General features: G+C 44.6%; 1 protein-coding gene across 1 annotated transcript; it reads left to right on the top strand.

The window, feature by feature from the left end:
- The first annotated feature begins 499 nt into the window (after positions 1-499).
- On the top strand, positions 500-1,403 carry LOC129831062 (hemoglobin subunit alpha-4). Its single transcript, XM_055894082.1, has 3 exons — positions 500-656; positions 855-1,062; positions 1,155-1,403. Exons 1-3 carry the CDS (start codon positions 562-564, stop codon positions 1,281-1,283), a joined length of 432 nt encoding a protein of 143 aa, XP_055750057.1. The 5' UTR covers positions 500-561; the 3' UTR covers positions 1,284-1,403.
- The last annotated feature ends 14,498 nt before the right edge of the window (positions 1,404-15,901 follow it).

Below are 15,901 nucleotides of genomic sequence, written 5' to 3'. Positions count from 1 at the left end.
GTAGTTAGCTGATACATGGGGGGAAAAGTAGTTAACTACTGAAAACCCTAGTTAGATTTCAATGTAGTTCAAGTACCACCAAGCTACTGCAAAATGCAGTTAAATTACTAGTTGAATTACATGCAGTCCACTACTCCCCAACACTGCCTTGTGTACAGAATCACATAGCCTATACTCTGCAATATCAGACCGTATGACTAAACCTTAACTGTAAAGAAAATATTGAGGTATTAAGTGTTTCAAAGACACTTTGTTATTCAATCTATATGAAATAAATACATACAATGTTATGACAGCATTTTTACAAACGAAATCGATTATGTGCAAATGTCATATTTTGGGCATTATACGAATTGGCTCAGTTCCATAACATGTAAAAAAAAAATGTATTTAAAAAAATCATCTTGTCTTGGAAAAATGCCCAATCAGAGGAGGAGCCGAGATTATATCGGGGTGTGCCTTCTCTCTTGCCTCAATAAAAACAGCCTCTGAGAAGTGTAAGCTCACACGCTTCTTTTCTTAGCATCCTCATTTAAGTGGATAAACGGACAAGACGCAGCTATGAGTCTCTCAGCCAAGGACAAAGCCAACGTGAAGGCCATCTGGGGCAAGATCCTCCCTAAATCCGATGAGATTGGAGAACAGGCTCTTTCCAGGTAATTACATAACGATGTATGATACATTATAGACTATAACACGTATTCCAGTTATTAACACATAAATCCTCTGTCAATTATAATGGAAGCTATGAATGCGTATAACTATCTCAGCAAAAATATGGACCGGATCCCCGGCCGTGTGAATGATTATTTAAGATGAATTTTGTCTCACATCATTTCTAATGTCCACGACAGGATGCTTGTCGTCTACCCCCAGACCAAGGCCTACTTCTCCCACTGGGCTTCCGTGGCCCCCGGTTCCGCTCCAGTGAAGAAGCACGGCATCACCATCATGAATCAGATCGATGAATGTGTTGGCAACTTGGACGACCTTTTTGGTTTCTTGACCAAGCTCAGTGAACTGCACGCCACCAAGCTGAGGGTGGACCCCACCAACTTCAAGGTAAGAGAAAAAGACACACAAAAAAACACTTAAAAAATCGGAGTTTTTACCTGTTTGAAGGTGAAATAATCTATTTCAATTTTCCTTTGCAGATCCTGGCTCACAACTTGATTGTGGTCATTGCCGCCTACTTCCCCGCCGAATTCACCCCCGAGATCCATTTGTCCGTGGACAAGTTCCTGCAGCAACTGGCTCTGGCCCTGGCGGAGAAGTACCGCTAAACTGTCATCCGAGCTACAAGCTCTCACAGTCTTACATCAGAATTAGACGTTCATCCATGTTTCTCAAACGTAATGTCCTTCCGATATTGACACACTGACAATAAACCTAAATGAAACTCATACTGAGGTGTTCCTTTTTCATTTTCGTTGTCTCACATTCAATATCCATAGGGGGCAGAAGGACACGTACCCCCTCATGTTGTGCAACACAGTTTCACAATCAATTCGTGCGTATATGTACATAATGCATTTCAGCAAATTTCGTGCGTTTTTGTGCGTTTTTGTCTGGCTTAATTCGCCCGAAAAGACACAAAAATTGAACCAGTAGGCTACACACAAGCCTTTGCAACAACCATATAGACGCGAGAGTTTATATTTAAATTTTGTTCTTATTAATGGCTAATTCAACGTTATGAATATACAGAAATGTTGTCTTTGTTTAACCATGTTTTAAAATGTGTCCTTGTATGCCTATATGTACTGTTTTAGACTTGCTGAACAGAATTTTTGAGAAAAGACGCACATTTACGTGCGACTTAATTCGTGGGAAATATTGTTTAATTAATGCCAATGCTGTTTTCTGTGCTTGATTTCGCTTAATACTTTGGATACTGGTGCACTTGTAATCAGAAGGCCTTTTTGTCATGTAGGCAACAGTACACGATTTTCTTCATAACCCATTTCTTATTTCGTGGAGCCTAAATTACAAAATTTTCTTCATAATGCATCTATTACATGTTAAACAGGTTAATGTAAAATAATGAATTATGTTGGCTTACACTTATGGCACTTCCAAGGCCTTTCCATTATGATTATTACGGTCATGTCACTCAGGTTATATACTTAGGCTACAGTAACACGTTCAACCAGTTAGAAAGTCAGAAATGTCCGTTTCCTAGTACCGACTAGCACTTGAATGCAGTATTATGCTGGCTTCACATTCTCGTGGGAAATGGGAAAATGGGAAGTTGTAACTCCGACATGATTGTGTTCAAGTGCTTTTGAAGTCTGAACAATCCTTAAACCAACAAGATTGGCCACATATTTTTCTAATTTCCCACTTGTAATTCCTATTTGGAGGGTCATTCAAGTGAAACTTCCCAGTCGGAACTAGGAATTCCCAAGAACTCTGATAGTACCTGAACGAGGCATTAGTATGTGTAATAGCAGCCAACATACATAGCCTACATCTGTCTTCAGATTTATTTTATGGGTGATTTTTCCATTGAAAGAAATGTATTTAATCTTCCACTCCACTCTTCCGATACATTTATTTGCTGCAGACAAGATGATATTCAACAGGTAGGCATTTTGAAACAGTTCAGAGATTACTCCAAGTAATGGCACTCTTTGGGATCTTTGCCAGGGAACATTTAAATACATTATCAATGGCAAATACTGTTTTCTATGCTTGATTTCACTTAATATTTTTGGGTGTTGCGCTCATTGCAGTCAGAAAACATATGTTGGCCGATCAAAACCCCTGCGGTGATGTTGCTTTCTCTCCCCAAGTCGTACGAGAAAATAACGGAAAACTGACCCAAGATCAGTACTGTACATATGCAACTTCAACCCCATGTAATGCGGAGCGCGTTCCAGCTCGTCAACACAATCGGTTGCAGGGGAGGTTACTTTCTGTGTTGTTCAGTTTATATAAGAATATCAAATTAAATGAATCTAAGAAACAATTTTCCAGGCAGTTTGAATGTATATTCTTATTCTGTGCAGAATCTGTGTAATTTAACCTACAACACAAATGCGCATCATGACTTCAACAAAGAAGGCAACTTGGAACGTACCCGATCCTCCCAAGCGATCATTCTCTTTCCCGGTAAGTGAAGTATGCAAATAAACAATGTGGTTGTAATCGCTAGTATGTAATGTTATGTAGATTGATTTGTTGCTTTTGACGACATTTCTCAAACCACTATGCATTTTCACTGATCTGTCAAGGTTTTCAATCAAAATCTTAGCTACAGGCCTACTCAACAGTTTCAGCTAGGCTACAGTCTGTGGAGTTTCATGGTGGGCGCAGGGTTTTGTACTGGGCAACATCTACACACCTGATTAAACTAGTTTGAGTGGTTAATTACTTTAATCCACGTGTCAAACTACTACCATGGGAGGTCCGAGTGTCTGCAGGTTTTTGCTCCACCCTTGATTGATAAATGAAGGTCACAAATTACTAAGGAACTCCCCTCATCTGGTTAGGTTGTCCAGGTTAGATTGTCCAGGTGTTCATTGAAATTAAAAAAACAAAAACCAGCAGACACTCGGCCCTCTGTGGAATAAGTTTGACACCCCTGCCTAATAGAGCTAGTTCAACTTGTCTTTGCAAAGTCTTTCTAAATTAGACAGTTTTAGATCTTGTGGAGAAAACAATTCCAAACAATGGATGAATTGGGACAACAAGACAGCAATGCTCCCATCCACAGTGAATGTGTATCTATCCAATGGTCATCTTGTTATCCATCATTCACAATCTTTACATTTTTGTACACCACCTGTATTTTTTGTGATTGTACACTTACAAATTAAGTACATTTTAATGCTCAGTTAATTCTTTTAATTAAAATAAGTATCCTACATATACAGCTGTGAAATACAATTCTAAACTTGTTCTATTCTCTTTACTTTGCAGCTCCAAATAAAGACCCTTCACACCTACCACCCTTCTATTCAGACCACTCAGACCAACCACCCTTCTATTCAGACCACTCAGACCTACCACCCTCTATTCAGACCACTCAGACCTACCACCCTTCTCTTCAGACCACTCAGACCTACCACCCTTCTATTCAGACCACTCAGACCTACCACCCTTCTATTCAGACCACTCAGACCTACCACCCTTCTATTCAGACCACTCAGACCTACCACCCTTCTCTTCAGACCACTCAGACCTACTACCCTTCTCTTCAGACAACTCAGACCTACCACCCTCTATTCAGACCACTCAGACCTACCACCCTTCTCTTCAGACCACTCAGACCTTACACCCTTCTATTCAGACCACTCAGACCTACCACCCTTCTCTTCAGACCACTCAGACCTACTACCCTTCTCTTCAGACCACTCAGACCTACCACCCTCTATTCAGACCACTCAGACCTACCACCCTTCTATTCAGACAACTCAGACCTACCACCCTTCTATTCAGACCACTCAGACCTACCACCCTTCTCTTCAGACCACTCAGACCTACTACCCTTCTATTCAGACCACTCAGACCTACCACCCTTCTATTCAGACCACTCAGACATACCACCCTTCTCTTCAGACCACTCACACCTACCACCCTTCTCTTCAGACCACTCAGACCTACCACCCTTCTCTTCAGACCACTCAGACCTACCACCCTTCTATTCAGACCACTCAGACCTACCACCCTTCTCTTCAGACCACTCAGACCTACCACCCTTCTCTTCAGACCACTCAGACCTACCACCCTTCTATTCAGACCACTCAGACCTACCACCCTTCTCTTCAGCCCACTCAGACCTACCACCCTTCTCTTCAGCCCACTCAGACCTACCACCCTTCTATTCAGACCACTCAGACCTACCACCCTTCTCTTCAGCCCACTCAGCCCTACCACCTTCTCTTCAGACCACTCAGACCTACCACCCTTCTCTTCCGCCCACTCAGACCTACCAGCCTTCTATTCAGCCCACTCAGACCTACCACCCTTCTCTTCAGACCACTCATACCTACTACCCTTCTATTCAGACCACTCACACCTACCACCCTTCGATTCAGACCACTCAGACCTACCACCCTTCTCTTCAGACCACTCACACCTACCACCCTTCTCTTCAGACCACTCAGACCTACCACCCTTCTCTTCAGACCACTCAGACCTACCACCCTTCTATTCAGACCACTCAGACCTACCACCCTTCTCTTCAGACCACTCAGACCTACCACCCTTCTCTTCAGACCACTCAGACCTACCACCCTTCTATTCAGACCACTCAGACCTACCACCCTTCTCTTCAGACCACTCAGACCTACCACCCTTCTCTTCAGACCACTCAGACCTACCACCTTCTCTTCAGACCACTCAGACCTACCAACCTTCTCTTCAGACCACTCAGACCTACCACCCTTCTCTTCAAACCACTCAGACCTACCACCCTTCTCTTCAGACCACTCAGACCTACCACCCTTCTATTCAGACCACTCAGACCTACCACCCTTCTCTTCAGACCACTCACACCTACCACCCTTCTCTTCAGACCACTCAGACCTACCACCCTTCTCTTCAGACCACTCAGACCTACCACCCTTCTATTCAGACCACTCAGACCTACCACGCTTCTCTTCAGACCACTCAGACCTACCACCCTTCTCTTCAGACCACTCAGACCTACCACCCTTCTCTTCAGACCACTCAGACCTACCACCCTTCTACTCAGACCACTCAGACCTACCACCCTTCTCTTCAGCCCACTCAGACCTACCACCCTTCTCTTCAGCCCACTCAGACCTACCACCCTTCTATTCAGACCACTCAGACCTACCACCCTTCTATTCAGACCACTCAGACCTACCACCCTTCTCTTCAGCCCACTCAGCCCTACCACCTTCTCTTCAGACCACTCAGACCTACCACCCTTCTATTCAGACCACTCAGACCTACCACCCTTCTCTTCAGACCACTCAGACCTACCACCTTCTCTTCAGACCACTCAGACCTACCACCCTTCTCTTCAGCCCACTCAGACCTACCACCCTTCTATTCAAATCACTCAGACCTACCACCCTTCTATTCAGACCACTCAGACCTACCACCCTTCTCTTCAGCCCACTCAGACCTACCACCTTCTCTTCAGACCACTCAGACCTACCACCCTTCTCTTCAGCCCACTCAGACCTACCACCATTTTATTCAGCCCACTCAGACCTACCACCATACTCTTCAGACCACTCAGACCTACCACCCTTCTCTTCAGACCACTCAGACCTACCACCCTTCTCTTCAGACCACTCAGACCTACCACCCTTCTCTTCAGACCACTCAGACCTACCACCCCTCTCTTCAGACCACTCAGACCTACCACCCTTCTCTTCAGACCACTCAGACCTACCACCCTTCTCTTCAGACCACTCAGACCTACCACCCTTCTCTTCAGACCACTCAGACCTACCACCCTTCTCTTCAGACCACTCAGACCTACCACCCTTCTCTTCAGACAACTCAGACCTACCACCCTTCTCTTCAGACCACTCAGACCTACCACCCTTCTCTTCAGACCACTCAGACCTACCACCCTTCTCTTCAGACCACTCAGACCTACCACCATTCTCTTCAGACCACTCAGACCTACCACCCTTCTCTTCAGACCACTCAGACCTACCACCCTTCTCTTCAGACCACTCAGACCTACCACCCTTCTCTTCAGACCACTCAGACCTACCACCCTTCTCTTCAGACCACTCAGACCTACCACCCTTCTCTTCAGACCACTCAGACATACCACCCTTCTATTCAGACCACTCAGACCTACCACCCTTCTCTTCAGCCCACTCAGACCTACCACCCTTCTCTTCAGCCCACTCAGACCTACCACCCTTCTATTCAGACCACTCAGACCTACCACCCTTCTATTCAGACCACTCAGACCTACCACCCTTCTCTTCAGCCCACTCAGACCTACCACCTTCTCTTCAGACCACTCAGACCTACCACCCTTCTCTTCAGCCCACTCAGACCTACCACAATTCTATTCAGCCCACTCAGACCTACCACCCTTCTCTTCAGACCACTCAGACCTACCACCCTTCTCTTCAGACCACTCAGACCTACCACCCTTCTATTCAGACCACTCAGACCTACCACCCTTCTCTTCAGCCCACTCAGCCCTACCACCTTCTCTTCAGACCACTCAGACCTACCACCCTTCTCTTCAGCCCACTCAGACCTACCAGCCTTCTATTCAGCCCACTCAGACCTACCACCCTTCTCTTCAGACCACTCAGACCTACTACCCTTCTATTCAGACCACTCACACCTACCACCCTTCTATTCAGACCACTCAGACCTACCACCCTTCTCTTCAGACCACTCACACCTACCACCCTTCTCTTCAGACCACTCAGACCTACCACCCTTCTCTTCAGACCACTCAGACCTACCACCATTCTATTCAGACCACTCAGACCTACCACCCTTCTCTTCAGACCACTCAGACCTACCACCCTTCTCTTCAGACCACTCAGACCTACCACCCTTCTCTTCAGACCACTCAGACCTACCACCCTTCTATTCAGACCACTCAGACCTACCACCCTTCTCTTCAGACCACTCAGACCTACCACCTTCTCTTCAGACCACTCAGACCTACCACCCTTCTCTTCAGCCCACTCAGACCTACCACCCTTCTATTCAAATCACTCAGACCTACCACCCTTCTATTCAGACCACTCAGACCTACCACCCTTCTCTTCAGCCCACTCAGACCTACCACCTTCTCTTCAGACCACTCAGACCTACCACCCTTCTCTTCAGCCCACTCAGACCTACCACCATTCTATTCAGCCCACTCAGACCTACCACCATACTCTTCAGACCACTCAGACCTACCACCCTTCTCTTCAGACCACTCAGACCTACCACCCTTCTCTTCAGACCACTCAGACCTACCACCCTTCTCTTCAGACCACTCAGACCTACCACCCTTCTACTCAGACCACTCAGACCTACCACCCTTCTCTTCAGCCCACTCAGACCTACCACCCTTCTCTTCAGCCCACTCAGACCTACCACCCTTCTATTCAGACCACTCAGACCTACCACCCTTCTATTCAGACCACTCAGACCTACCACCCTTCTCTTCAGCCCACTCAGCCCTACCACCTTCTCTTCAGACCACTCAGACCTACCACCCTTCTCTTCAGCCCACTCAGACCTACCAGCCTTCTATTCAGCCCACTCAGACCTACCACCCTTCTCTTCAGACCACTCAGACCTACTACCCTTCTATTCAGACCACTCACACCTACCACCCTTCTCTTCAGACCACTCAGACCTACCACCCTTCTCTTCAGACCACTCAGACCTACCACCCTTCTCTTCAGACCACTCAGACCTACCACCCTTCTCTTCAGACCACTCAGACCTACCACCCCTCTCTTCAGACCACTCAGACCTACCACCCTTCTCTTCAGACCACTCAGACCTACCACCCTTCTCTTCAGACCACTCAGACCTACCACCCTTCTCTTCAGACCACTCAGACCTACCACCCTTCTCTTCAGACCACTCAGACCTACCACCCTTCTCTTCAGACAACTCAGACCTACCACCCTTCTCTTCAGACCACTCAGACCTACCACCCTTCTCTTCAGACCACTCAGACCTACCACCCTTCTCTTCAGACCACTCAGACCTACCACCATTCTCTTCAGACCACTCAGACCTACCACCCTTCTCTTCAGACAACTCAGACCTACCACCCTTCTCTTCAGACCACTCAGACCTACCACCCTTCTCTTCAGACCACTCAGACCTACCACCCTTCTCTTCAGACCACTCAGACCTACCACCCTTCTCTTCAGACCACTCAGACATACCACCCTTCTATTCAGACCACTCAGACCTACCACCCTTCTCTTCAGCCCACTCAGACCTACCACCCTTCTCTTCAGCCCACTCAGACCTACCACCCTTCTATTCAGACCACTCAGACCTACCACCCTTCTATTCAGACCACTCAGACCTACCACCCTTCTCTTCAGCCCACTCAGACCTACCACCTTCTCTTCAGACCACTCAGACCTACCACCCTTCTCTTCAGCCCACTCAGACCTACCACAATTCTATTCAGCCCACTCAGACCTACCACCCTTCTCTTCAGACCACTCAGACCTACCACCCTTCTCTTCAGACCACTCAGACCTACCACCCTTCTCTTCAGACCACTCAGACCTACCACCCTTCTCTTCAGACCACTCAGACCTACCACCCCTCTCTTCAGACCATTCAGACCTACCACCCTTCTCTTGAGACCACTCAGACCTACCACCCTTCTCTTCAGACCACTCAGACCTACCACCCTTCTCTTCAGACCACTCAGACCTACCACCCTTCTCTTCAGACCACTCAGACCTACCACCCTTCTCTTCAGACAACTCAGACCTACCACCTTCTCTTCAGACCACTCAGACCTACCACCCTTCTCTTCGGACCACTCAGACCTACCACCCTTCTCTTCAGACCACTCAGACCTACGGCTGACACCTTTAGTCTCTCTCTCTCTCTCTCTCTTTCTTTCTATACATCCTCTTGATACAGATCTCTTGATCTATCCTCTGGCTCCAAGTAAGTGGAAACCTTTTTTTTTTTAATTCAGCTTTCTTCCCATTTCTTGTGTTTTCAAAAACAAACCAGGTTGTACTTTTAAAATGCTAACCAACTGGAGGAGATTATTCAAACATTGTATCTTAAAATAAGTAACCAAATCCCACTGTCCCAGGTAGTGTTTCATCTGTCAACTAACGACACTCATTGCACTGTGCACTTGAAGCTATGGCAGGTAGCCTACATCTAGGTTACAATAGTAGTCAACAGTTAGTATGACACATTACGTTACAGTGTGGCATGTTAAAGCCTCAGGCTTAGTTTTATTACTAGGCGAGGTCCATTATCAGATCTGACCCATATGATTGAGTCATTGAAACCCATGTCACCTTCAAACACACACAGCACTTCTTTTAGTGGGTTTGAGAAGGGTCAGGGCTTGACATTTAATGTGAACTCAACGTCAGCTCCTTAGTTGGCCAAACTATCTTTATTAATTGCTATGTTAGTATAGTTTTTATCTCACAATCTCTAGTTCTCCTTGTCAATTCAAGCCCATTGCCAGAGTGGACCTCCCTGGTGCATTCCATCAGTAAAAGTTATGTGTATAGGGCTTTTTCTCCGGACACTTTCATATCCACCTTTCATGCAGAATGCATCCTGGCTCCAGCCGTAAGCTGTGTCCTAGTTGTAACACATCAGTAGGAGGAGCATCAAAGAAGTGCAAGTTCTATGGTGCAACAATACAGCTAAAGGTCAAGTTAGAGGCCCAAAAAATGAAGGCAACAGACGAATGGGCAAATAAGACAATGAAACATGGAAGATATGCAACTTTGGTTAATGCAGCAAACAAGCTGCTAAGCTTTATTATGTTTTCCTCAAAAAATATCTGTATTTCTATCTCAGGGAAATGTAAGGCCCTATGCACTTATTTGTTGTTGTCTCGTTGTTGTCTCATTTAAGACTGTAAATCTAAATGTCATTATTTGACTGATTTGTTGTGTTTCTGGAAGTTATTTAGTCATGAATGATTCCAGGTAAATAGGTTCCACAAGGTAGGAGTGTACCCCCTGCTACTCCTCAGCAAGAGGAAGAAGGATAACATTTTGTGGTCAACTGCACTGTGTCCTCAGGGGTATGATGAATCAGACCTCAATGGCAGCAATCCAAAGGTTGTATGAGGCAATTGTGAAAGGTATTTGGACAGAACTATGTATGTTTGTCTACCGTAAGACCCTGTCTCTCAACCACCACATCCGTCAGACTGTAAAAAAGTAATTATTCCACTAAGGCAAATTCGCCAAAGTCAGCCCCTCCCTCTCCTGTGCTGCCGGCCGAAACTCTCATCCATGCTTTCATCTTCTCCTGAATAGACTATTGCAACTCACTACTCCCCGGCACTACCACAGACTCCCTCGATAAGCTCCAAATGGTTCAAAACTCAGCAGCCCGTCTTCTAACCCACTAAATCATCCTGGCAACCCATCTTCTAACCCACTAAATCATCCTGGCAGCCTGTCTTCTAACCCACTAAATCATCCTGGCAGCCCATCTTCTAACCCACTAAATCATCCTGGCAGCCCGTATTCTAACCCACTAAATCATCCTGGCAGCACATCTTCTAACCCACTAAATCATCCTGGCAGCACATCTTCTAACCCACTAAATCATCCTGGCAGCACATCTTCTAACCCACTAAATCATCCTGGCAGCACATTTTCTAACTCACTAAATCATCCTGGCAGCATATCTTCTAACCCACTAAATCATTCTGGCAGCACATCTTCTAACCCACTAAATCATCCTGGCAGCACATCTTCTAACCCACTAAATCATCCTGGCAGCACATCTTCTAACCCACTAAATCATCCTGGCAGCACATCTTCTAACCCACTAAATCATCCTGGCAGCACATTTTCTAACCCACTAAATCATCCTGGCAGCACATCTTCTAACCCACTAAATCATCCTGGCAGCACATCTTCTAACCCACTAAATCATCCTGTCAGCATATCACCCCCATCCACTGTGAACTCCACTGGCTCCCTGTCTCCCACCGCATTAATTACAAGATCCTCCTGACCTAAAAAGCTCTCCCCCACCTTGCTACCCCTACCTCTCTGCCCTTCTTCTCTCCTACAAGCCCTCATGCTCTCTCCGCTCAACCACAGTTGGCCACCTTGTCATCCCCAGGTCCAAGCTCCAGAGTTTCAGTGACAGGGCCTTCTCCAGGGTTGCTCCTAGGCTCTAGAACTCTGGAAGTCAATCATCATCTTTCAGTCCCGCCTAAAAACCCACCTCTTCACCATGGCCTACCCTTACCTCCCCTTCCACCATTCCCACACACACCTCTTCTGTTTCACACACTCGTACACATACTCACACATATGCACAACACCTGCTCGCTCACTCACCTGCTATCTCACTCACATACTCACACATCACACCCTTTCCTTGAGCCCTTCTTACCTCTATTTAGCCCCGTTTATACCTGGTTCTAACATGCATTATATGTCCTGATCTTGTCCACAGTCTGATTGTTCCCACATTTTCAGACCGGTGTAGACGATTAAAAGAAGCATTGTGATCAGATCTTCCTGACCACGTCTGGAGTTGACAGTAAAACCATTTAAATATTCCTGCCTTCTAAAATCATTGACAGGTGGCACCATTGACTTATGGAATATATATGTGTCTTAAAATAAATAAAAAAGTATTATTTTGAAAGAATATCTGTCAAAGAATTAGCATACAAGGCGGGACCAGTAAATTTGTTCACAATGCGGACACAGTGGACAGATAAGACCATGTGTAGACACATTTCTAAAAATGTGGGCACAATCAGAATGTGGACAAGATCAGGACAAAGAATGCATGTTTGCGCCAAAGTATTTTGTTCAATGTTTTCTTCCTTTTGTTTAGTCTGCTGTTGTTTAGTTAGATTATTGATTGTTTGTTAGTTTCTACAATTGTAAAGCTATGTATGTTTCATGTATAATTATTGTTATTATTAAAGTAGAGGAGTTAGTTCAGGCAAGCAACATTTCAACACATTATTTTCACATATCCTGTGTAGAAGTTTATTTATAAATCTGGTGGTTCCAGCCCTGAATGCTGATTGTCTGAAAGCCTTGGTATATCAGACCGTATGACAAAACATTTATTTTTACTGCTCTAATTACATTGGAAACCAGTTTATAATAGCAATAAGGCACCTCTGGGGGTTGTGGTATATGGCCAATATACCACAGTTAAGGGCTGTATCCAGGCACTCTGCATTGCGTCATGCATAAGAACAGCCCTTAGCCGTGGCATATTGCTATATACCAGACCTCCTCGGGCCTTATTGCTTAAATATACATGCTCACCTCTGCCAATTGGAAACTGTTGTCCACTTGTCTGTCCCATTTCCTTAATATGTTCTATTTCACAGTGGCAATCAACACCCATGCCCCCACACTCCAACCCTCCTCCTGTTGCTGCCCAATAACTGTCTGATACAGTTGACCCCCAGGAGACCAGCTACACCCTCATCCTCAACCAGGTTGAACCTCTGATTACCCCCACCTCCCAGGAGACCAGCTACACCCTCATCCTCAACCAGGTTGAACCCCTGATATCCCCCACCACCCAGGAGACCAGCTACACCCACACCAAACCAAAGAAGATGGGGAAAAAGTCCTGTCACCCTGTCACCCTCAAAAAAAACTCCAACTCGCTGAGCTTGACACAGTCAACCCCATCCAATCCCATCCAACCCCATCCTACCCCATCCTACCCCATCCAACCCCATCCTACCCCATCCAACCCCACCCTACCCCACCCAACCCCATCCTACCCCATCCTACCCCATCCAACCGTATCCTACCCCATCCTACCCCATCCAATCCCATCCAACCCCATCCTACCCCATCCTACCCCATCCAACCCCATCCTACCCCATCCAACCCCACCCTACCCCACCCAACCCCATCCTACCCCATCCTACCCCATCCAACCGTATCCTACCCCATCCTACCCCATCCAACCCCGACCAAGAAAGAGGAAATATGACTACATGCTAAAAGGTAAATTAGTATCTAACTTATATTGTTTATTCATAAATGTTAATTATGTCAATAACTTAAATTACGCTTTTAATAAATGTATAAAACAATTCCAGTGATTGATGGTCTCCTACTTTTCAGGAGGAAGGCATACTGTAAAGTCTTAGAAAGAAGGGTTACAAAAGGGTTCTTTGGCTGTCCCTAAAGGAGAACCCTTTTTGGTTCTAGGTAGAACTCTATTGGGTTTTACATGGAACCAAAAGGGTTATACCTGGAACCAAAATGGGTTATCCTATGGTGACAGCCAAAGAACCATTTGTAAGAGTGTAGTCTAAGGCTAGGCATAGATGTAAAATGAATAATTCAAATGACTGTCCTGCTAACTTTATTCATGTTCTGGTGGGTGGTGATTAAATAAATACATGCATTTGTTGTTTCAGAGTGTCCAGTGCATCCGGGGCAAACGATTTTCCCTATACTCAAAATTCTTGCCAATAGAACTTCCAAGGAGGTAAATCTGCAGAACATTGACATTCCTGTGACTGTATTTACAGGCTAATCCTAGTGCAACATCAATTTTAGTTAACTTTCAGTGCATAGACCTTGTAGTTAAAGTGGCAATGTGTAACTTTCTAGGTGTCCCGACCAAATTCACATAGAAATGTTAGTTACAGATCATCATTCTACTTGAAAGCAAGACTAAGAAGTGGTAGATCTGTTCTACAGTGTGCGTTATAACTATGCTTCCCGTTCTTAAGTTTTGTTATTGAGTCTTTTATTTTGATTTTGTTCAACAGCTTCAAACAGCTGATATTAGCTATTATGACATTGTGGAACGATTTCTGCACAGTGCAGCTTTAAAATAAAACAGACATTTGTATTTGTTTCATAATAAAGGGTCAGGAGCAGAAAGTGAGGTGGAAGCCATGCTCTGGATGGTATGTTTACTTCAACTAATCTCCTAGAATGAATTGAGGATATACTGTACACTCAACACCATATGTATTGAGGATATACTGTATACTCAACACCATATGTATTGAGGATATGCTGTACACTCAACACCATATGTATTGAGGATATACTGTACACTCAACACCATATGTATTGAGGATATACTGTACACTCAACACCATATGTATTGAGGATATACTGTACACTCAACACCATATGTATTGAGGATATACTGTATACTCAACAACATATGTATTGAGGATATACTGTATACTCAACACCATATGTATTGAGGATATACTGTACACTCAACACCATATGTATTGAGGATATACTGTACATTCAACACCATGTGTATTTGGACAGTGAAGTTTAAATGTACAATTTGACTCTAAACTCCAGCATTTTGGATTTGAAATCAAGTGTTTCATATGAGGCGATAGTACAGGTCACCTTTTCACAATTTAGAAAGGAAATCACTTTATGTATATAGTCCCCCCAATTTGAAGAAGCCATAAGTATTTGGACAAATTCACTTAAAGTGTATTAAAGTTATAGTAAATGAAACATTTTATTTAAAATACTAAATTCTGGAGTATAAATCCAAATTTCACATTTTAGCTTCACTCTCAAAATACATATGGTTTTGGCTGTACCTTGGTATTGGATGTTACAGTGCCTTGCAAAAGTAGTCAGACCCCTTGGAAACGCCTTTGACAGTGATTACAGCTGTGAGTCTTCTTGGTAAGTCTTTTAGAGCTTAACACACCAGGATTGTGCAAAATTAGCCCATTATTATTTTTATAATTCTTCAAGCTCTGTCAATATGTTGGGGATCATGTCTAGACAACAATTTAAAAGTCTTGTAGGTTATTGGACTGCTGAAAGGTGGATTCCTCTCCCAGTGTCTGGTGGAAAACAGGCTTTGCATTTAGGCCAGAAAGTATATTCTCTTGCAGTTTTTTTCAGTACTAACTCCAGTGCCTTGTTGCATACAAGATGCATGATTAGATTTTTTTTCTCTTCTGTATATTTGTATTCTTCTTTTCACTGTAGTTTTAGTCATTATTGTGGCGTTACTACAATGATGTTGATCCATCCTCAGTTTTTTTTACCATGACAGCCCGTAACTGTAAAATCACCAATGGCCTCATGGTAACACCCCTGAGCAGTTGCCTTCATGTCCTGTAGCTCAGTTCAGAAGAACGACTATCTTTAATGTGTCTGGGTGGTTTAATACATAATCCACACCATAATTATTAACTTGACCATGCTTAAAGAGATATGCAATGTCTGATTTGTTATTGTGACACATC

This window comes from Salvelinus fontinalis, chromosome 2 (assembly GCF_029448725.1).
Source record: "Salvelinus fontinalis isolate EN_2023a chromosome 2, ASM2944872v1, whole genome shotgun sequence".
In the NCBI taxonomy this organism is placed as follows: Eukaryota; Metazoa; Chordata; class Actinopteri; order Salmoniformes; family Salmonidae; genus Salvelinus; species Salvelinus fontinalis.
Note: the sequence above shows the minus strand (reverse complement) of the source record. Positions and strands in the feature narration are given on the sequence as shown.